At 38.8% G+C, this 22,353-nt stretch overlaps 1 protein-coding gene across 2 annotated transcripts in view; it reads right to left on the reverse strand.

Annotated features, from left to right (window-relative positions):
• Nucleotides 1–703: 703 nt before the first annotated feature.
• The window catches only part of SHCBP1 (SHC binding and spindle associated 1), a 50,168-nt gene continuing 28,518 nt past the window's right edge, over nt 704–22,353 (reverse strand). For both annotated transcript variants that reach the window (XM_005591827.5, XM_065537651.2), the window contains exons 9-13: nt 21,022–21,153; nt 16,729–16,847; nt 4,197–4,283; nt 3,702–3,843; nt 704–2,208 (exon numbers count right to left, since the gene is read on the reverse strand). In XM_005591827.5, coding sequence (XP_005591884.1) covers nt 1,883–2,208; nt 3,702–3,843; nt 4,197–4,283; nt 16,729–16,847; nt 21,022–21,153 — 806 coding nt within the window. In that variant the 3' untranslated portion in view covers nt 704–1,882. The remainder of the gene's footprint in view (nt 2,209–3,701; nt 3,844–4,196; nt 4,284–16,728; nt 16,848–21,021; nt 21,154–22,353) is intronic.

The following is a 22,353-nucleotide window of genomic DNA, read 5'->3' on the forward strand; positions in this document are numbered from 1 at the left end:
AACCCAGGAGACTGAGGTTGCAATGAGCTGAGATCATGCCACTGCACTCCAGCCTGGGTGACAAAGCAAAGCTCCATCTCAAAAACAAAACAAAATAAAATAAATACAAAAAAAAAATAGCTGGTCATGGTGGCGGGCACCTATAATCCCAGCTACTCAGGAGGCTAAGACAGGAGAACTGCTCGAATTCAGGAGGCGGAGGTTGTAGTAAGCCGAGATAGCGCCACTGCATTCCGGCCTGGGTGACAGAGCAAGACTCCATCACAAAAAAAAAAAAGAAAAAGTGTTTTGTTTTTTTTTAAGTTGAATAATTGGTTTTTATCTTAAGGCATCACATCTAGAGGCAAAAATTTAAAAAAAGAATAAAAGGTTTTAATATCAACATTTGGCTGAAACTGATGCAGAAATGAACATTACTTTTTGAACCTCTTTGCAACAAGATTTTTTTTAAAGTAAAAATACCTTTCAATGATCAAATAATAAATCTAACATAAATCCTACATTTAGTAGCATCCAAAAAATAAGAATTCTTTTTTTACTCAAATTTAAAAAACAAACATAAGCACACTTAATGGGAAAAAATGTAATACTCTTTCTAAAGCATGAAAACAGATACCAAATACCATGTGTTCTTCAATGGACCACAAATGCTACACTGACACTATGGCCCATAGTGGGTTTGAAAAGATATAACAAGATTCAATTTTGTTATTTCATCACTATAATTTTAATCATTAGGCATATTAATGTCACATACAGTTTTTAAAATATAAATATTTTTAAAAGCTGTGTTTTACAATATGATACCAAGAACACACAGCAAATACAGTTTGTACAGTTAATCATTTTGACTATGTCAGTAATATAATCAGAATACTGCAATGGTAAGAGAAAAATGCTTTTTTTTTTTTTTCTTGAGACAGGGTCTCACTCTGTCACTCAGGCTAGAATGCAGTGGCACAATCACACCTCACTGCAGCCTCAACCTCCTGGGCTCAAGGATCCTCCAGCCTCAGTCTCCTGAGTAGCTGGAACTACATGCATGCACCACCACACCCAGCTAATTTTTTTTTTTAATTTACTTTTAGTAGAGACAGGGTCTCACTATGCTGCCCAGGCTAGTCTCGAACTCCTGGGCTCAAGTGATCCTCCTGCCTCAGCCTCTCAAGGTGCTGCGATTACAAGTGTGAGCCACAACCTGGTCTGAAGAATACCTTGTTTTTAATCATTCCCATTCAGCAATAGTAAAAATGTTCTATGTACAACACTGGCTCTGAATAACACATTTCATTTCTGCTTCAAACTTCCTATGCTGTCTATTACTGTTTTGATGACTGAATAGCTCAACAGAAAAATGCATCCCATTGACAGTCTCAATAATAAGTCTGATTAGGCAGATAAATTCCCAATCATAAAAGCTTTTAAGACAAGTATTACGCAAATACAAGATGGAAATCAGACTCACTGTAATTGGGATGAAAAGGCAACTCTAAGAAGAACCCTGTACATACGACATCTATTGCATTTTTATGCACTAGTCTTACATTCCCTTCCTTTCTTCCTCATCTTTGAAGTGCTAAAGGTAATTACACTAAAAAGTTACTACCAGGCTTAATATGAGAGAACCATGTGTACAAGAAAGCAAGACTTTCAGATAAGCAATCTCCAAATATTTTCTATTTTATATGCACTTATGATTTTTCTTATAAAAAGGGAGTGTTTTATGTGCAACACCTGCAAATGGAAATAAATCTACCTTTCACTCAAGCCCCAATAATCAAATATAAAACACAGACATTAAAGCAAACTACAATGGCAGCAGTGATTCTTAGGGCAACATGTGCAAAATCCAGTCTTTTGCTACCTACTTACATCACTGTGGTCAGAAAAGAAATGTACCAAAACTACCTTTCCCATTCCACTTGAACTGGTTCCCCACAATCCCAACGAACATCTCCTGTGACATTAAGTTGTCATCAGCTTGAGTGATCCCCAGTTCACTCAACCTTTTCTTCTTCATCTGGCCTTTTTGTGTGGAGGCAGCAATTAGTTCATTTACAATTTCACAATTTCCCTCGACTTGCTCAGAAAGGTCAGTTCTTGCATAAAGCTCCATTTTACCAGTTGCACACTGCATCAGCTCTTCTAGATCCACTCCTTCAGTCACATCTGGCTCTCCACTTGTCTGAATTTTAAGTGCTTTATTTTCTGGAGAAACAAACAAATAATAACAAAGTTAAATACACAAGCTAACCCAACTAAAACATGTATTTCTACACAGTCTGTTAGAGCTTGCAGGTTTTTTTCAGCAAAGGATTTCTGCTGTCCTCTAACTGGATTTTACAAATTGTTTGCCATAAGATTCTCAACAAGCAGCTGCCTTGCTTTCTATGCCAAGGTTCCCTGAACCTCAGGCAGGATCAACAATTTTGAACTCTTCCTTCACCCTTTTCATCCCAGAATCACTTTTACTCAACAGACATTTCTTGGATAGTTACTATCTGCTAAGCACTGTGTCAGGAGCTAGGATGCAGACTGATAAGATAGCGCCACTTTTCTAAATGAAGTCCCAATCTAGCAGCTAATTTTAGATAGGCCCCATGATCCCCACCCCTGGGATTACTTTCATGGCTATAAAATGGCAGAAGAATTTTGCATTGTAATTTTACAATGTAATTAAGATTGCTAATCAGTTTTCTCCAGCTGGTTGCAAGAGAAGAAGTCAAGAGAAATTCAGAGCATGAGATTTGCCTTGAGGGATGTTCTCTGTTGCTGAGGTGGGGGGACCTCAAGGCAAGAACCTGAGAGCAGGCTCTAGGAGCTGAATGCCAGCCCCAGCAAACAGCCAGCAGCCAGCAGCCAGCAAGAAAATGGAGACTTCAGACCCACAAGCTAAAGGAATGAATTCTGCCAATGAACGACATGAATGCATCTGGAGGCAGAGTCTGCCCCCAGAGCTTTCAGATGAGTCCTGCCCAGCTGACACTTTGATTTTACTTTTTTGAGACCTGTGAAGAAATAAAGAAGTTGCAGAGATGTAACTGGAGCGGATCCTGAAGGATGACAAGGACTACCCTTTAAACTCTTTCAACCTGAAAAAGCTGATTAAATAAATAAACTGCTTTAAACTTTCCTCACCTACATCAAAGCTTGATAGTGATCTACCTCATAGCTTGAAGTTCACAGATTTCCACTGAGTTAGTTCCCCTTTGCTGCCAAGAACGGCAGGTGACAGGAAGGCATTTACTTCCACCAATAAAAACAGAGATAAACTCCACTATCCCCTCCAGGAAATGCAGCCTGCAACCTGGTACATTCATTTCACTGCCTCCAGCCTTAACAAATGCCAGTAGGAGCCACTGTTGCTATCACACACCCACCATAGCATCACACACCCACCGTTGCTATCGCATACCCACCGTTGCTATCACACATCCACCCTCATTGAAAGCTAAGCATGATAAGGGAACTGCACAGAAACCACAATATCAAGATTTTGAATGACAGTTGAACTAATTGACCTTGAGAGTTTCTTTCACATTCTATAATATCATGGCTTTATCAAGGTTCTCTCTCTCTGTCTGCCCAAGCATATCCCAACAACCTTTTTTAAGGAACAGAGGAAGACTCAGATCCTTAATCAGCATTTAATGCTGAAATAAATTATGTCTGGTTTTTATATTAAAAATTACTAAACATACCTTCAGTTCCATCTTCAGCATTTTCTTGCAGGTCAGAGAAGATTGTAGGTTTCACCAAGACAACACCATAACCTTCATTATTATGTATTATGTTATTCACCATGGATATCTTGGGAATGTCATAATGTTCATCTAAGAAGTCCTGTGACATTGAAAACAAATGTTTTAGGAACTGTCATATTCAACATTTCCTGCCTTAAAAATCTTCTTTATTCATACTATTCTAAAAATAAAGGAGAAAAGCTATGCTTCGTCCCATGTTGTAGCACAGTCTGAGCCCTTAGTGACACAGCTTTCCTCTGTCATTTCTGCAGATCTATAGGTAACAAAGCATTCTCACAAGAGATTCCAATCACTGACTACCGATATTATCAAAATGTGTATACTGCTTCCTTTTCAAAACCAGAAAAACAGAACCCAACAATTTAATAAAGCATAATTTGTAGGTGAAGCCATTCTATCCATTGAAAAGTGGGTGTTTTGGCCAATGCTCACCTTAATGAGGATCCCTTCCTTGCAGTGATGGATCCCATTGTCACTCAGGGTGCACTGACTCCCAGGGTAGATTTCTATACCGGCACCCTGTGAGTCACAGTTTGAGATAATGACAATCAGTTTTTAAAAGGCAAGACTGTAAGAGATTACTACAATTACTTCTTAGCCTTTAACACAGTACAAATGTACAGCACAAAGATAAAGTATTTTACAGGTAAGTGTTATCAGCCATTTTTAATCAACACTTCCATTTGTTCCATTTCTAGCAAGTTGTTGACAATTTATCACTTTCAAAACCACACACACACACACTCACACACAGGCTAAGAGTGTCAACACTTGATTCTTGCTCTACTCTCTTTCATTCTAGATAAATGTTTTCTGATTCTGCCAAGAAAAAAAGTCATTAACAATTTTGTTGAAAGATGTACTTATTCAAAATGACCATTCTCTCAGATACTCAATTAGTTGGAGAAAAGTATTTGAATTTAGTAAAATATTGTAATTTGTGGATAGAAACAAGATCCCACATTTTCCAAAACGTGCCAGTTTTAAAATACCCCAACCCAACTTAAAAATCATTTCTATGAGTTAAACAATGGCTTTCCCTACCACACACGTTAACATTAGCAGCCAGTTCAAGCGTCATTCAAACAGAGTAACCAGAAAGATCAAACATGACACTATTCTCTCACACCTCATGGCACCAAAAAACATAAGAGTAGTAAGAATTTATTTCCCAATGCTATGCAAGGCACTCTGGAAACAAAAATGATTCACTCAAACCTCTATAGTTATTTCAGCAACCATTTGGGAATAATTTAACACACAACAGCATCGATGAAGAAGAGTTGCTACAACCATTGATAACACATCTACTGCATGTATGTTCAGTTAATTTTCTAGTAGCAGTAGTATTCCATGAGAAAACATTTATTATTATTTAACCCTGTACATGTGCCTGAATCATATGTATACACCAATCTAACCCTTCTGTAGAGAGGACTTTAAAAATGTGCTAATTGGGCCTACTTCTAGGAGATTTTCAGTTTGGGGTTATGTGCAAAAAAAGATTAGGGGTGATTACGTTAAAAAATATCTACAGCAAGATAGTTAAAATTAAATATCAAACTATCAGGAATCACATAAAATTTGTAAAGGAGAACAATTTAAACCTGTAGTCATGTAGCAAATGAAAGTCATATTCAAAATATGTTATGAAAAGGAACAGATAATTTGGCAATTAAAAAGTAACTGAGGAGTCTGCCACTTCTGGGATGATGGAGTAGATGTCCCTATTCCTCCTGCTAGGTACAACCAAAAACAATGGGCATTATATATAAAACAAGCATAAGACTAAAAAGTGGAGGGAATAAGACAGACCAGCTAGGGACCTCAGGACCTAAGAAACAACACCAACACAGTGGTAAGTTCCTTTCTTTTTGCTTCATAATCCCTAGACTTGGAGTTGAAGAAGCCAGCAATCCAGTACACCAACAGACATACACTTAAAAAAAAGCTGCTGTAACAAAAGGACTAGGCAACCTAGAAAGACAGAAAACTTTTAGATAATAATAGCTCTATTGCAGGTAAACACCACAGAATAAAACAGCAGCCCCAATCTCACCCATGCCAGCAAAGGTCAAGAGAAAAACTTAAACTTTTGCCCCCTCAAGGATGTAACCAGGTACCCAACACCTTGACTGGGGCAGTACCAGAGAAGATCAAGCAAGGAGCCAGGACTTTCATCCCCACCAACCACAGTTGCAAGGCCCTCCCTGCAGCAGTGTCAGTGAAAACTGTATGAGGAGCCTGGACTTGTACCCCTACCTGGCAGGGCCAAGACAACCACTCCCTCCCTATTGGGGCAGTGTCAGAGCAGGCCTCGTGGAGATTCCAGACTTTCACCATTGCCCAGTGGTAACAAGACCACTCCCATATATCACAGTGCCAGTGGAGACCATGTAGGAAGCTAGACCTCTTATCCCTACATAGCAGTAACAAGGAGCTCCCCAACCCAACTTGGGTATCAATGGAGGCCAAGTGGGAAGCATGACGTCTACCTCCACCAGTAAAAAGACAATGCTCATCTACCCCTAACCCTGTCCCTTCTTGTAGTATGTCAGAGAAGCCAAGTTAAAACAGAAGATCCAGATTCTCACAACATAATACAAAAATATTTGAAAATCTTGTGTCATACCAAGAATCAGGAAAATGTCAAAATGAATAAGACAATCAACAGATGCCAAAACCAAGATGTCAGAGATGATAGAATTAACTGACAGTGATTTTAAAGCAGCCATGATAAAAATGCTTCAATAAGCAATTATGAACACATAAAAAAAATGAAAAATGAAAGTCTCAGCAAAGAAGTAGATGATATAAAAAACCAAATGGAAATTTTAGAACTGAAAAATACAATAACTAAAATAGAAAGCTCAGTGGATGTGCTCAACAGCAGAATGAAAACAACAGAGGAAAGAATCAGTGAACTAGAAGACAGAACAATAAAATTTACCAAATAGCAGAGAAAACATACTGAAAAAGAAAAGTAAACAGAGCCCCAGGGGTCTGCTGGAATATAACAAAAGATCCAATATTAATGTCATCAGAGTCCTGGAAAGAGAAAAGAAAGAGGGTGAAGCTAAAAACATACTTGAAGAAATAATGACTAAAAGCTCCCAAATTTGGCAGGATTTGGATAATAAGCCTACAGGTTCAAGAAGCTGAGCAGACACCAAACAGGATAAACTCAAAGAAATCCATGCCAAAATACATCATAATTAAAATAGTGTAAGCTAAAAACAAAAATCTTGAAAGCATCAATGAAAATTTTATGCCTTACCTATAGGAGAGCAAATGTGATTGACAGCATCAGAAACCATGGATGCCAGATGAAAGAGACAAAGTATTGTTCAAGGGCTAAAAGAAAAGAAATTGTCAACCCAGAATCTTATAACTAGTGAAAATATTCTTCAGGAACGAAGAGGAAATCAAGATATTCTAAGAAGAAGGGAAAATAAGAAAATTTGTCACCAGCAGACCTATCTTCATAGAATCACTAAGGGAAGTTATCTAAACAAAAATGATAAAAGAGAGGATCTTGGAACCTCAAAAAGAAAAAAAAAACCTACACAGTAAGCAAAGATATAGGTAAATAAATACAGTAAGCTTTCCTTCTCTTGAGTGTTCTAAATTATGTTTGACATTTGAAACAAAAATCATAAAATTGTCTAATATGGTTCTAGATGTATGTACATAAGGGAAATGTTTAAGACAGTTATAAAAAGGAGATGGTAAAGAATAATAAAAGAAGGCAAAGTTTCTATACTTTCCTTGAACTGGTGACACCAGTAAACTGTTGGTACATATAATATAAAACCTAGAGCAACCACTAAAAAAGCTATACAAGGAGATATTCTCAAAAACAAATGAAATTCTGAAAAATATTCGGGTATCCACAGTTGGCAGAAAAAAAGCAAATCACGAAATGAAAAGCAGAACAAACAGAAAACATGAAATAGACTAAAAGTTTAACATTAATAATTAAATGTAAGTGGTCTAAATACAATTAAAAGACAGACTGCCAAAGTGGATTAAAAACATGACTCAACTATATGCTGCCTACAACTCACTTCAAACAGAATATAGGCAAGTTGAAATTAAAACAATAGAAAAAGACAATGCTAAAGGGATCAATTCAACAAGAAGAGCTAACTATCCTAAATATATATGCACCCAATACAGGAGCGCCCAGATTCATAAAGCAAGTCCTTAGAGACCCACAAAGAGACTTAGACTCCCACACAATAATAATGGGACACTTTAACACCCCACTGTCAACATTAGACAGATCAATGAGACAGAAAGTTAATAAGGATATCGGGGAATTGAACTCAGCTCTGCACCAAGCAGACCTAATAGACATCTACAGAACTCTCCACCCCAAATCAACAGAATATACATTCTTCTCAGCACCACATCGCACTTATTCCAAAATTAACCACATAGTTGGAAGCAAAGCACTCCTTAGCAAATGTAAAAGAAGAGAAATTAAAACAAACTGTCTCTCAGACCACAGTACAATCAAATTAGAACTCAGGATTAAGAAACTCACTCAAAACAAAACTGCTCAAATACATGGAAACTGAACAACCTGCTCCTGAATGACTACTAGGTACATAACGAAATGAAGGCAGAAATAAAGATGTTCTTTGAAACCAATGAGCACAAAGATACAACATACCAGAATCTCTGGGACACATTTAAAGCAGTGTGTAGAAGGAAATTTATAGCACTAAATGCCCACAAGAGAAAGCAGGAAAGATCTAAAACTGACACCCTAACATCACAATTAAAAGAACTAGAGAAGCAAGAGCAAACACATTCAAAAGCCAGCGGAAGGCAAGAAATCACTAAGATCAGAGGAGAACTGAAGGAGATAGAGACACAGAAAAACCTTCAAAAAATCAATGAATCCAGGAGCTAGTTTTTTTAAAAGATCAACAAAATTGATAGACCGCTAACAAGACAAATAAAGAAGAAAAGAGAAAAGAATCAAATAGACACAATAAAAAATAATAAAGGGGTATCACCACCAATCCCACAGAAACATAAACTACCATCAGAGAATACTATAAACACCTCTAGGCAAATAAACTAGAAAATCTACAAGAAATGGTTAAATTCCTGGACACAAACACCCTCCCAACACTAAACCAGCAAGAAGTTGGATCCCTGAATAGACCAATAGCAGGCTCTGAAATTGAGGCAATAATTAATAGCCTACCAACCAAAAAAAAGTCCAGGACCAGATGGATTCAGAGCTGAATTCTACCAGAGGTACAAAGAGGAGCTGGTACCATTCCTTCTGAAACTATTCCAATCAATAGAAAAAGACGGAATCCTCCCTAACTCATTTTATGAGGCCTGCATCATCCTGATACCAAAGCCTGGCAGGGACACAACAAAAAAAGAGAATTTTAGACCAATATCCCTGATGAACATTGATGCAAAAATCCTCAATAAAATACTGGCAAACCGAATCCAGTAGAACATCAAAAAGCTTATCCACCACGATCAAGTTGGCTTCATCCCTGGGATGCAACGCTGGTTCAACACACGCAAGTCAATAAACGTAATCCAGCATATAAACAGAACCAAAGACAAAAACCACATGATTATCTCATAGATGCAGAAAAGGCCTTCAACAACAGTCAACAGTCTTTCATGCTAAAAACTCTCAATAAACTAGGTATTGATGAAACGTATCTCAAAATAATAAGAGCTATTTATGACAAACCCACAGCCAATATCATACTGAATGGGCAAAAACTGGAGGCATTCCCTTTGAAAACTGGCACAAGACAGGGATGCCCTCTCTCACCACTCCTATTCAATATAGTGTTGGAAGTTTTCGCCAGGGCACTCAGACAGGAGAAAGAAACAAAGGAGATTGAATTAGGAAAAGAGGAAGTCAAATTGTGCCTGTTTGCAGATGACATATATGATTGTATGTTTAGAAAACCCCATCATCTCAGCCCAAAATCTCCTTAAGCAGATAACCAACTTTAACAAAGTCTTAGGATACAAAATCAATGTGCAAAAATCACAGGCATTCCTATACACCAATAACAGACAAACAGAGAGTCAAATGATAAGTGAACTCCCATTCACAATATCTTCAAAGAGAATAATATACCTAGGAATCCAACTTACAAGGGATGTGAAGAACCTCTTCAAGGAGAACTACAAACCACTGCTCAATGAAATAAAAGAGGACACAAACAAATGGAAGAACATGCCATGCTCATCGATAGGAAGAATCAGTATTGTGAAAATGGCCATACTGACCAAGGTAATTTATAGATTCAATGCCATCCCCATCAAGCTACCAATGACTTTCTTCACAGAATTAGAAAAAAACTACTTTAAAGTTCAGATGGAACCAAAAAAGAGGCCACACTGCCAAGACAATCCTAAGCCAAAAGAACAAAGCTGGAGGCATCATGCTACCTGAATTCAAACTATACTACAAAGCTACAGTAACCAAAACAGCATGGTACTGGTACCAAAACAGATATAGACCAATGGAACAGAACAGAGTCCTCAGAAATAATACCACAACCATCTGATCTTTGACAGACCTGACAAAAACAAGAAATGGGGAAAGGGTTCCCTATTTAATAAATGATGCTGGGAAAACTGGCTAGCCATATGTAGAAAGCTGAAACTGGATCCTTTCCTTACACCTTACAAAAATTAATTCAAGATGGATTAAAGGCTTAAATGTTAGACCTAAAACCATAAAAACCTTAGAAGAAAACCTAGGCAATACCATTCAGGACATAGGAATGGGCGAGGACTTCATGACTAAAACAGCAAAAGCAATGGCAACAAAAGCCAAAATTGACAAATGGGATCTAGTTAAACTAAAGAGCTTCTGCACAGCAAAATAAACTACCATCAGAGTGAACTGGTAACCTACAGAATGGGAGAAAATTTTTACAATCTACCCATCTGACAAATGGCTAATATCCAGAATCTACAAAGAAGTTAAACAAATTTACAAGAAAAAATATCAAACAACCCCATCAAAAAGTGGGCAAAGGATATGAACAGACACTTCTCAAAAGAAGACATTTGTGCAGCCAACAGACACATGAAAAAATGCTCGTCATCACTGGCCATCAGAGAAATGCAAATCAAAACCACAATGAGATACCATCTCACACCAGTTAGAATGGTGATCATTAAAAAGTCAGGAAACAACGGGTGCTGGAGAGGATGTGGAGAAATAGGAACACTTTTACCCTGTTGGTGGGACTGTAAACTAGTTCAACCATTGTGGAAGACAGTGTGGAGATTCCTCAAGGATGTAGAACTAGAAATACCATTTGACCCAGCCATCCCATTACTGGATATATACCCAAAGGAGTATAAATCATGGGCCGGGCGTGGTGGCTCAAGCCTGTAATCCCAGCACTTTGGGAGGCCGAGACAGGCAGATCATGAGGTCAGGAGATCAAGACCATCCTGGCTAACACAGTGAAACCCCGTCTCTACTAAAAAAATACAAAAAACTAGCCGGGCGAGGTGGTAGGTGCCTGTAGTCCCAGCTACTCAGGAGGCTGAGGCAGGAGAATGGCGTGAACCCGGGAGGCGGAGCTTGCAGTGAGCTGAGATCCAGCCACTGCACTCCAGCCTGGGCGACAGAGCGAGACTCTGTCTCAAAAAAAAAAAAAAGGAGTATAAATCATGCTGCTATAAAGACACATGCACACATATGTTTATTGCGGCACTACTCACAATAGCAAAGACTTGGAACCAACCAAAATGTCCATCAGTGACAGACTGGATTAAGAAAATGTGGCACATATACACCATGGAATACTATGCAGCCATAAAAAAGGATGAGTTTATGTCCTTTGTAGGGACATGGATGAAGCTGGAAACCATCATTCTGAGCAAACTATTGCAAGGACAGAAAACCAAACACTGCATGTTCTCACTCATAGGTGGGAACTGAACAAGAACACTTGTACACAGGGTGGGGAACATCACACACCAGGGCCTGTCGTGGAATGGCGGGAGGCAGGAGGGATAGCATTAGGAGATAAACCTAATGTAAATGACGAGTTAATGGGTGCAGCACAACAACATGGCACATGTATACATATGTAACAGACCTGCACGTTGTGCACAAGTACCCTAGAACTTAAAAGTATAATAAAAAAAAAGAAAGAAAGAAAGAAAAAGACGTATCATGCAAACAATAATCAAAGGAAAGCAGATGTGGCTATATTAACATCAGATAAAGTAGACTTTGGAGCAAAAAAAATCACCGGAGACAACATAAAGTAATCATAAACATGCTGACTCACCAAAAAGACACAGCAATCCTAAATGAGCATACACCAAGTAACAGAACTGCAAAATATGTGAAGCAAAAACTAATAGTACTGAAAAAGCAAACAAACAAATCCAGTTATAGTTAGAGACTTCAACACCCCTCTCTCAACAACTGACAGAAGAAAAAATCAGAAAGAATACAAAAGAACTCACCACCACCAACCAAGTTGATCTAGTTGACATTTTATAGAATATACCACCCAACGACAGCAGAATACACATTTTTTTCATTTGCTCACACAGTATGTATTCAGATAGACCATATCCTGAGCCATAAAAGAAACCTCTAGAAATTTAAAAGAATTAAAATCATATAGTGTGTTTTCTGACCAAAATGGAATGAAACTGGAAATCAGCAACAGAAAGATAATAGTAAAAATTCCAAATATTATGAAATTAAACAATACATTTCTAAATTGTGACGAACCGAAGAATAAAAATAAAAAATATCAAAGTTTACAAAACAGCTAGAGCAATGCTGAGAGACAAGTTTATAACATTAAATGCTTACATTAGAAAAGAGAAAAAGTCTCAAATCAATAATCTCATCTCTCAGGTGGAAAACCCAAAACAAGTAAAATAAACCCAAAACAAGCAGAAGGAACAAAATCATAAAAAGAACATAAAAAAGTAACACTAAAAATTACAATTAAATTTTAAAAAAGAACTAAAATAAATGAAATTGAAAACAACAATTATCAAAAAGTAAAAAAAAACACAGAACAATGAAACAAACTACCAACATCAAGTATGAAACAGGCATCATTACTATATACCCTGCAGATATCAGAAGAATAAGGAAATACTACAAACAATTCTATACATATAAATCTGACAATTTAGAACTAGTAGTCCAGTATCACAAAAAGCACAAACTACCAAAATATACTCAATATGAAATAGGTCAGTTGAATACCCTTCTAAAACTAATAATGTAATTTAGTTCATAATTTTAAAAATTCCAAAAGAGCAATCTCCAGGCCCAGGTGATTGCATTGGAGAAATCCATCAAACATCTGAAGAACAAACAGCAATTCTACACAATCTCCTCTACAAAATAGAAGAGAAGGGAACACTTCAGTATTCATTTTATGAAGCTATTATTATCGATAATAAAACCAGACAAAGACAGTGGTACAGAAAACCAAAACTAGAGTCCAATATTCATGAATATAGATGCAAAATTTCCTAACAAAAGATTAGCAAATATAATTCAGCAATATATAAAAAGAATTATATACCATGAGCAAGTGGGGTTTATGCCACAGAGGAAGGCTGGCTCAAAATTTGAAAATCAACCAATGTAACTCAACATTTTCTGTTTTCCAATAAGAAAAATCATGTGATCATATCAATCTATCCAGAAAAAACATTAAAAGTCAGCCTATTCCTGAGAAAGGAACTCAGAAAAAAAGAAGTCAAAATCCACTTATGATAAAAATTCTCAAAAAAGAAGAGCAGAAATTCTTCAACTTCATAAAGATGATCTAAAAACCTGATCAACCTTGTTCTTTTTGATGGAATACTAAATATATTCTCTCTAATATCAAAACCAAGGTAAGGATGTCTGCTTTCATAGTGCTGGAAATTCTAGCCACTGCAATAAGGCAAGGGGGGAAAAGGCAAAAAGATTAGAAAAGAAAAAAAAGAACCTGCCCTTATTTGCAAATAACATTACTCTGTATATAGAAAATCCTAAGGAATCTACAAAAACATTCCTGTAAGTACAGTTCAACAAAGTCATAGGATATAGCATAAACATATAAAAAATAAATTACATTTCTATATACTAGCAATGAACATATGGACATTGAAATTAAAAATATCACAGTAACTCAAAGTGAAATAATTAGGTACAAATCTAACAAAACACATGCAACATTTGTATACTGAAGAGTACACAATGCTGACGAAAGAAAACAAAGATTTGGCTGGGTGTGGTGGCTCATGTTTATAATTCCAGCACTTCGGGAGACTGAAGCAGGAGGACTGTTTGAGCCTAGGAGTTGGAGAACAGCCTGGGCAACATGGCAAGACCCCATCTCTACAAAAAATAAAGTAAAAAATATTAGCTCGGTGTAGTGGCATGCACCTGTGGTCCCAGCTACTTGAGAGGCAGAGGTGGGAAGATGGCTTGAGCCCAGGAGACTGAAGCTATGCCATGAGCCATGTTCATGCCACTGTACTCCAGCCTGGGTGACAGAACAAGACCCTATCTCAAAAAAAGGAAATCAGAGATTTTAAATAAATGGAGAAATACATTGTGTTCAAAGATTGGAAGGCGTTAATCCTTCCCAAATTGACATATGGGTTTATTAAAGTTCCTATCAAAATCTCAGCATGATCTTTTGTGGATATAGACAAAATTATTTTAACATTTGTATTGAAAAGCAAAGGAACCAGAGTAGCTGAAACAATTTTGAAAAAAACAAAGTAGGAGAAATCACTCTACCTGATTTTAAGACTTAATGTATAGCTACAGGTGTTGGTGGAGGGATGGCTACGCAGATTAGTGAAAAAGAATAGGAAAAGAAATGAACCATGACCTAAACCTCACACCTTAGACCAAAATTAACTAGAAAATGGATCACAACATTACGTAAAATATAAAGCTACAAAAATTTTAGAAAAAAAATAGGAGAAAATCAGGATCTTGGCTAGGCAGAGTTCTTTTTTTTGTGAGACGGAGTCTCGCTCTGCCGCCCAGGCTGGAGTGCAGCGGCCGGATCTCAGCTCACTGAAAGCTCGGCCTCCCGGGTTTACGCCATTCTCCTGCCTCAGCCTCCTGAGTAGCTGGGACTACAGGCGCCCGCCACCGCGCCCGGCTAGTTTTTTGTATTTTTTAGTAGAGACGGGGTTTCACCGTGTTAGCCAGGATGGTCTCGATCTCCTGACCTCGTGATCCGCCCGTCTCGGCCTCCCAAAGTGCTGGGATTACAGGCTTGAGCCACCGCGCCCGACAGGCAGAGTTCTTATTACCAAAAGCTCGACTCATAAAAGGAAAAACTGACAGACTGGCCTTCATCAAAATACTTTGCTCCATAAAAGCCCATATGAAGAAGGTGAAAAGACAAGCTACAGAGCGGCAAAAAAAGTCTCCAAACCACATACTTGACAACAGACTAGTACTTAGAATATACAGAGAACTCTCAAACCTCTACAGTAAAAGAGAACAAACAATCCAATTAGAAAATGGGGCAAAAGTCACGGATATTTCAATAAAGAGGACATAAGAGTGGTAAAAAAGCATATGAGGGCCGGGCGCGGTGGCTCACACCTGTAATCCCAGCACTTTGGGAAGCCGAGGCGGGCGGATCACAAGGTCAGGAGATCGAGACCGCGGTGAAACCCCGTCTCTACTAAAAATACAAAAAATTAGCCGGGCGCGGTAGCGGGCGCCTGTAGTCCCAGCTACTCAGGAGGCTGAGGCAGGAGAATGGCGTGATCCCGGGAGGCCGAGCTTGCAGTGAGCCGTGATGGCGCCACTGCACTCCAGCCGGGGGACAGAGCCAGACTCAGTCTCAAAAAAAAAAAAAAAAAAAAAAAAAAAAGCATATGAGAAAATGCTCGACATCAGTAACAACTGGGGAAATGACAATCAAAACCACAATGAGATATTACTGCACACTTACCAGAATGGCTAAAACAAAAAATAGCCAAAACACCAAATGCTCTTGAGGACAGGGAGAAACTAGACCACTCAAACATTGCTAGTAGGAATGTAAAATGGTACAACTACTCTGGAAAACATTTCAGCGGTTTCTTTAAAAAAATCTAAACGTGCAACTACTATATAACCTACAATTGCATCCATTGGCATTTACTCCTTAAAAAATGAAAACTGTGTTCACACAAAAACCTGTACCCGAACGTTTATAGCAGCTTTACCGACAATAGGCAAAAACCGGAGACAATCTAGACATCCTCCCACAAGTCACTAAACAAACTATGGAACCATCACACATTGGACTATTCCTCCACAGTAAAAAGGAGCAAGCTATTGGTACATACAACGACCTAGGTGAAGCTCCACAGAACCGCACTAAGTGAGAAAAGTCAATCCCAAAGAGCTACATACTGTGTGATTCCATTTCTACATTTTTGAAATGATGAAATAAATAGAAATGAACAACAGCTTAAGGTGTGCCTGGAGTTAAGGAAGGAGTTGGTGGGAGACGCAGGTGAGTTTAGCTCTAAGAGGGCAGCATGAGGGGTCCCTGTGGTGATGGGAATATTCTTTCACTTAACTGGATCGATGCCAGTATTCTGGTTGTGATGTCGCACAACAGTTTCACAAGATGTTACCGTTAGGGGACACTGGTGAAGGGCATAATGCAGGACCTCTCCCTGTTATTTCTTACAATACTGTGTGAATCTACAATTACAAAGTTATAATTTTAAGGGTCTAAACCTCTCTTAAAGCTACATAAAGTAATTGTGAGATTTATTACTTTTCTTCCTATCATTTGAAAATGCTACATGAGAAGACCCTTGCACAGTTGAGTTTGACTGACTTGGTAGAAATGACTGTCTGAAGAGAGTGGGAGTACGCACATACATCTTGGTCCCATATTTCATATTTTGATTTACAACTTAAAACTACTTCTCCAAGAGCTTCTACCTTGGCGCCATATAAATCCGAGTTCTTCATTAGAAACTCTGCCGATGTCCGCACTGTGACTCCGGTCGTCTCACACTGCAGCACACAGTTTTCCAGCGTAGTCTTACCACGGTGAACAACTGGGATGAAAATACATGCTGACTGCTTTAAGAAGTAATGTGCCTTTCCCAATGTTAGAGATAGCTTGGTGCTGACATTAGCTATGGTCTAAATATTTCTCAATGGCTATCATTTAAATATTCTTACCTAAATTACAAATTCATAAAATATAAAACAATGACTATTTTGAGTTATTTTCTACAATCCAAAAGCAACTATCTTTAAAAAGAATGACTTGACCTCAGATACAAAAGTACTTTCCATTACCAGAAAAAAAAAGCATCAGAGAGCAATTTTGCTGAGTATCTTGGAAGAAAAAGGCTTTGATTCAAGAAAGGGGATACAAAGATTCCAGGAAACAAGCACTACTCCAGTGTGGAGATAACTTCATTCTAGTGCTACCTTGAATACAGAGAACACAACACTGGAAAGCTTTAAAAGAAAAAAATCACCACACAGAAAAGAAACTAATATTAAACAACAAATTCTCATGAATAGGCTATTTTTCACTTCAGGGTTAAGATTGCTAAGTCGTCACACTATGTACACAAAAAAATAATTTTTTCGGCCACATGCGGTGGCTCACACTTTGGGAGGCCGAGGCGGGGGCAGATCACCCAAGGTCAGGAGTTCAAGACCAACCTGGCCAACATGGTGAAACCCCGTCTCTACTAAAAAATACAAATATTAGCCAGGCGTGGTGGCAGGCACCTGTAATCCCAGCTACTTGGGGGCTGAAGCAGGGGAATCGCTCGAACCCGAAAGGTGGAGCTTGCAGTGAGCTGAGATCACGCCACTGCACTCCAGCCTGGGCAACAGAGCGAGACCTCCGCCTCTCAGTTTCAAGTGATTCTCCTGCCTCAGCCTCCTGAGTAGCTGGGATTACAGGCACCTGCCACCACGCCCAGCTAATTTTTGTATTTTTTAGTAGAGACAGGGTTTCATCATGTTGGCCAGGCTGGTCTCGAACCCCTGACCTCAGGTGATCCACCCACCTCAGCCTCCCATAGTGTTGGAATTACAGGAGTAAGCCACAGCACCCATTCTAAATGAGTAATTTTTTTTTTTTTTTTTTTGAGATGAAGCCTCACTCTGTTGCCTGAGCTGGAGTGCAGTGGTGCGATCTTGGCTCACTGCAACCTCTGCTTCCCGGGTTCAAGGAATTCTCCTGCCTCAGCCTCCAGAGTAGATGGGATCACAGGTGTGTACCACCACACCTGGCTAATTTTTGTATTTTTAGTAGAGACGGGGTTCCACTATGTTCGCTAGGCTAGTCTCAAACTCCTGACCTCAGGTGATCCACCCTCCTCGGCCTCCCAAAGTGCTGGGATTGCAGGTGTGACCCACCACGCCCAGCTTCATAAATAAATAATCAGCCTTCCATACACACTCATACCCCAGAGATATTGCAGGTTGAGTTCCAAACCACCACAATAAAGGAAATATCACAACTGAAGTGAGTCACACATTTTTTTTTGGTTTACCAGTGCATACAAAAGTTGTCTATGGGAGTCTGCAGCGGGTGGATCACTTGAGGCCAGGAGTCTGAGACCAGCCTGGACAACAGGGCAAGACTCCATCTCTACAAAATACCAAAATTAGCCAGATGTGGTGACACATGCCTGTAGTCCCAGTTACTTGGGGGGCAGAGACAGAATTGCTTGAGCCCAGGAGTTTGAGGCTACAGTGAGCTATGATCGTGGTATTACACTCTAGCCTAGATGACAGTGAGACTGTCTCTAAAAACAAAAAATAAATAAAATTTATGTTTATACTAATGAGCATATGAGTTTATACTAATGAGTACTATGTTTATAATGCATCTATTAAGTGTACAAAAGCATTATGTTTTTTAAAAATGTATACATCTTAATTTAAAATACTTTATTTTGCTAAAACATGCTAACAATCCTCTGAGCTTTCAGTAAGACATAATCTTTTTGCTGGTGAAGGGTCTTACCTCAATGTTGATGGCTGCTTACTGATCAGAATGGTGTTTGCTGAAGGTTAAGGTGGCTGTGACAATTTTTAAAAATAAGACAACAATGACGTTTGCCACATTGATTGACTCTTCCTTTCATGAAAGGATTTCTCTGTAGCATGTGATCTTGTTTGATAGCACTTTACCCACAGTAGAAAGTTATTCAAAATTGGAGTCAATCCCTTCAAAGTCTGCCTCTGCTTTACCAAGTTTACATAATACTCTAAATCATTTGTTGTCATTCAACCATGTTCACAGCATCCTCCCCAGGAGATTCCATCTCAGGAACCCACCTTCTTTGCTCATCCATAAGAAGCAACTCCTCATCTGTTCCAATTTTGTTACAAGATTGAAGCAATTCAGTCACATCTTGAGGTCCTACTTGCTACCATCAGGCTCTAGTCCTCTTGCTATTTCCACATCTGCAGTTACTTCCTCCATTCAAGTCTTGAACCCCTCAATCATCCATGAGGGCTGGAATCAACCTCTCCAGAACCCACGTTAATGTTGAGATTTTAACCTCCTCCCATGAATCATAAATGTTCTTAATGACATCTAGAATGATGACTTCTTCCCAGAAAGTTTTCAGTTGACTTTGCCTAGACCCATCAGAGGAATCACTATCAATAGCTGGTAGAGCCTTATGAAGTGTATTACTCAAATAGTAAGATTTGAAAGTCGAAATTACTCCTTGATCCATGGGCTACAGAATGGATGTTATTAGGAGACATGAAAACAACATTAATCTCCTGGTACACCTCCCATCATTAGTTCTCTGATGAACAGGTACATTGTCAATAAGCAATCATATTTTTAAAGGAGTCTTTTTTTTTCAGTAGTAAATCTCAATAATGGGCCTAAAATATTCAGTAAACCACGTTATAAACAGATGTGCTACCATTCAGGCTTTGTTGTTCCATTTCTAGGGCACAGGCAGAGTAGATGTGGCATAATTCTTAAGGGCTCTAGGATTTTCAGAATGGTAAATGAGCACTGGCTTCAACTTAGAAGTAACCAGTTATATTCACTCCGAACGAGAGTGTCAACCTGTCCTTTGAAGCTGTGAAACCAAGCACTGACTTCTCCTCTCTAGCAATGAAAAGTACTAGATGGCATCTTCTTCCAATAGAAGGTTATTTCATCTACATTGCAAATGTGTTGTTTAGTGTATCCACCTTCATCAATTACCTTAGCTAGATCTTCTGGTTAACTTGCTGTAGCTTGCATCAGCACCTGCTGCTTCATCTTGCACTTCTATGTTACAGAGATGGCTTTTTTCCTTAAACCTCATGAACCAACCTCTGCTAGCTTCAAACTCTTCTTCTACAGCTTCCTCACCTTCTTCAGCCTTCACAGAACTGAAGGAAGTTAGGGCTCTGCTCTGCAATAGGCTCTAATTTAAGGAATGTGGTGGCTGATTTGATCTTCTATCCAGACTATGGAAACTTTCTCCATATCAGTAATAAGGCTGTTTCGCTTTCTTATCATTCATGTGTTCACTAGAGTAGTGCTTTTAATTTCCTTTATGAACTTTTCCTTTACATTCAAAACTTCCCCAACTGACCCGAGAGACCTAGGTGTCAGGCTGTCTCAGCTTTCGACATGCCTTCCTCACTAAGTTAAACATTTCTAGTTTTTAAATTTAACATGAGAGACACGTGACTCTTCCTTTCACTTGAACACATAGATGCCATTGTAGCGGTTATTAACTGGTCTAATTTCAATATTGCTGTGTCTCAAGGAATAAGGTAGTCCAAAGAGAAGGAGAGAGATAGGGGAGTGGCTGATTGGTGGAACAGTCAGACCCACAAAATTATCAGTTAAGTTCACCATCTTATATGGATATGGTTCATGGCACCCCAAAACAACTATAATAGTAACATCAAAATCACTGCTCACAGATCAGCATATCATCTATAATTTAAAAAAAAAAAAAAAAAGGCTTGCAATATTGTGAGAGTTACTAAAATGTGACACAGAGACACAAGGTAAGCACATGCTCTTGGGAAAATGGTGCCAACAGATTGGCTTGAAACAGGGTTGCCACAACCTTCAATTTGTGGAAAAAAAAAAACTCAGTATCTGTGAAGTGCAATAAAACAAGGTATGCCTGTACTCAAGAGTGGCATTTCATTAAATTCTATCTTCCATAGAAAGTACAGTTTTCCTTCAAATCTTAGAACAAACGATACACCAAACATTCATATACTTACTTAAGATTCCCTCTACAGCATCGTGCTGAACAAATTTTATGCCTGAAATTTTAATATCAGCACCGGTGCAGTCCACAAAAGTGTCGCCTTTGCCCCTCTTTTCTATCACAATGTCATCTGGTAGGCCATATCCTAAGGAAGAGAGAGGAAGAACACTCAAGATGGGTGAGGAAAAACACCTAAACATGAACACTCTAGAATAGGTTTCTCTAGTTCAAATGACTGCAGGTGATAACAAGACCAGTCAACATGTTGCATTTAAATAAAATCTATCTACCCACATATCCTCTTTAATTTAAACCAGGGTATCCAATTTTTAACAATAACAACTCTCTGACTAGTTCCCGTATCAGGAAGACTACCCTATCAACTATCCCACATAAGCTCAGCACTAAATTAACTTACAAAAGTGCTAAAAAAAATAAATAATGTTCGAGACCAGCCTAGGCAACATAGTGAGACTCTATCTCTACAAAGATAAAAAAAAATTAGGCGTGGTGGCATGCACCAATTACTCACTACTCAAGGAGGCTAAGGTGGGAGGGTCACTTGATCCCAGAATTTTAAGGCTGCAGTAAGCTATGATCATGCCTTTGCACTCCAGCCTTCATTCTGGGTGACAGAATGAGACCCTATCTCAAAAAATAATAATAATAAGGACTTACAGCTAAGTCAAAGAACTTTAAAGCACTCACCCTTAGAAGTTTGTTTCTAACTCTAACATTCTATGATTCTAATATAAATTACATTTGAAACCTAAGCAGTTCTCAAGATGATCTAAGTTCAATATTCTCTTAAACAGTTGGCTTAAAATCTGACAAACTGACGAGTTACTGGAAAAAAAAAAAACAGTCTACCTCCTTAACAAATAAAAAGCATCAGATCAAGGCCTGGTGCAGTGGCGCACGCCTGTAATCCTAGCACTTTGGGAGGCTGAGACAGGTGGATCACTTAAAGTCAGGAGTTCAAGCAGCCTGGCCAACATGGAGAAATCCTGCCTGGACAAAAAATACAAAAATTAGCCGAGTGTGGCATGTGCCTGTAATCCCAGCTTCTCAGGGGGCTAAGGTGGGAGAACTGCTTGAACCTGAGAGGTGGAGGTTGCAGTAAGCCAAGATCGTGCCACTGCACTCCAGCCTGGGCGACAGAGCGAGACTCCGTCTCAAAAAAAAAAGAGCATCAGATCTCGGTCAGGAGCAGTGGCTCATGTCTATAATTCCAGCACTTTGGGAGGCCGAGGCAGGTGGATCACTTGAGGTAAGGAGTTCAAGACCAGCCTGGCCAACATGGAGAAACCTTATCTCTACTAAAGCTACAAAAATTAACCAGACA

This window comes from Macaca fascicularis, chromosome 20 (genome assembly GCF_037993035.2).
Source record: "Macaca fascicularis isolate 582-1 chromosome 20, T2T-MFA8v1.1".
In the NCBI taxonomy this organism is placed as follows: domain Eukaryota; kingdom Metazoa; phylum Chordata; class Mammalia; order Primates; family Cercopithecidae; genus Macaca; species Macaca fascicularis.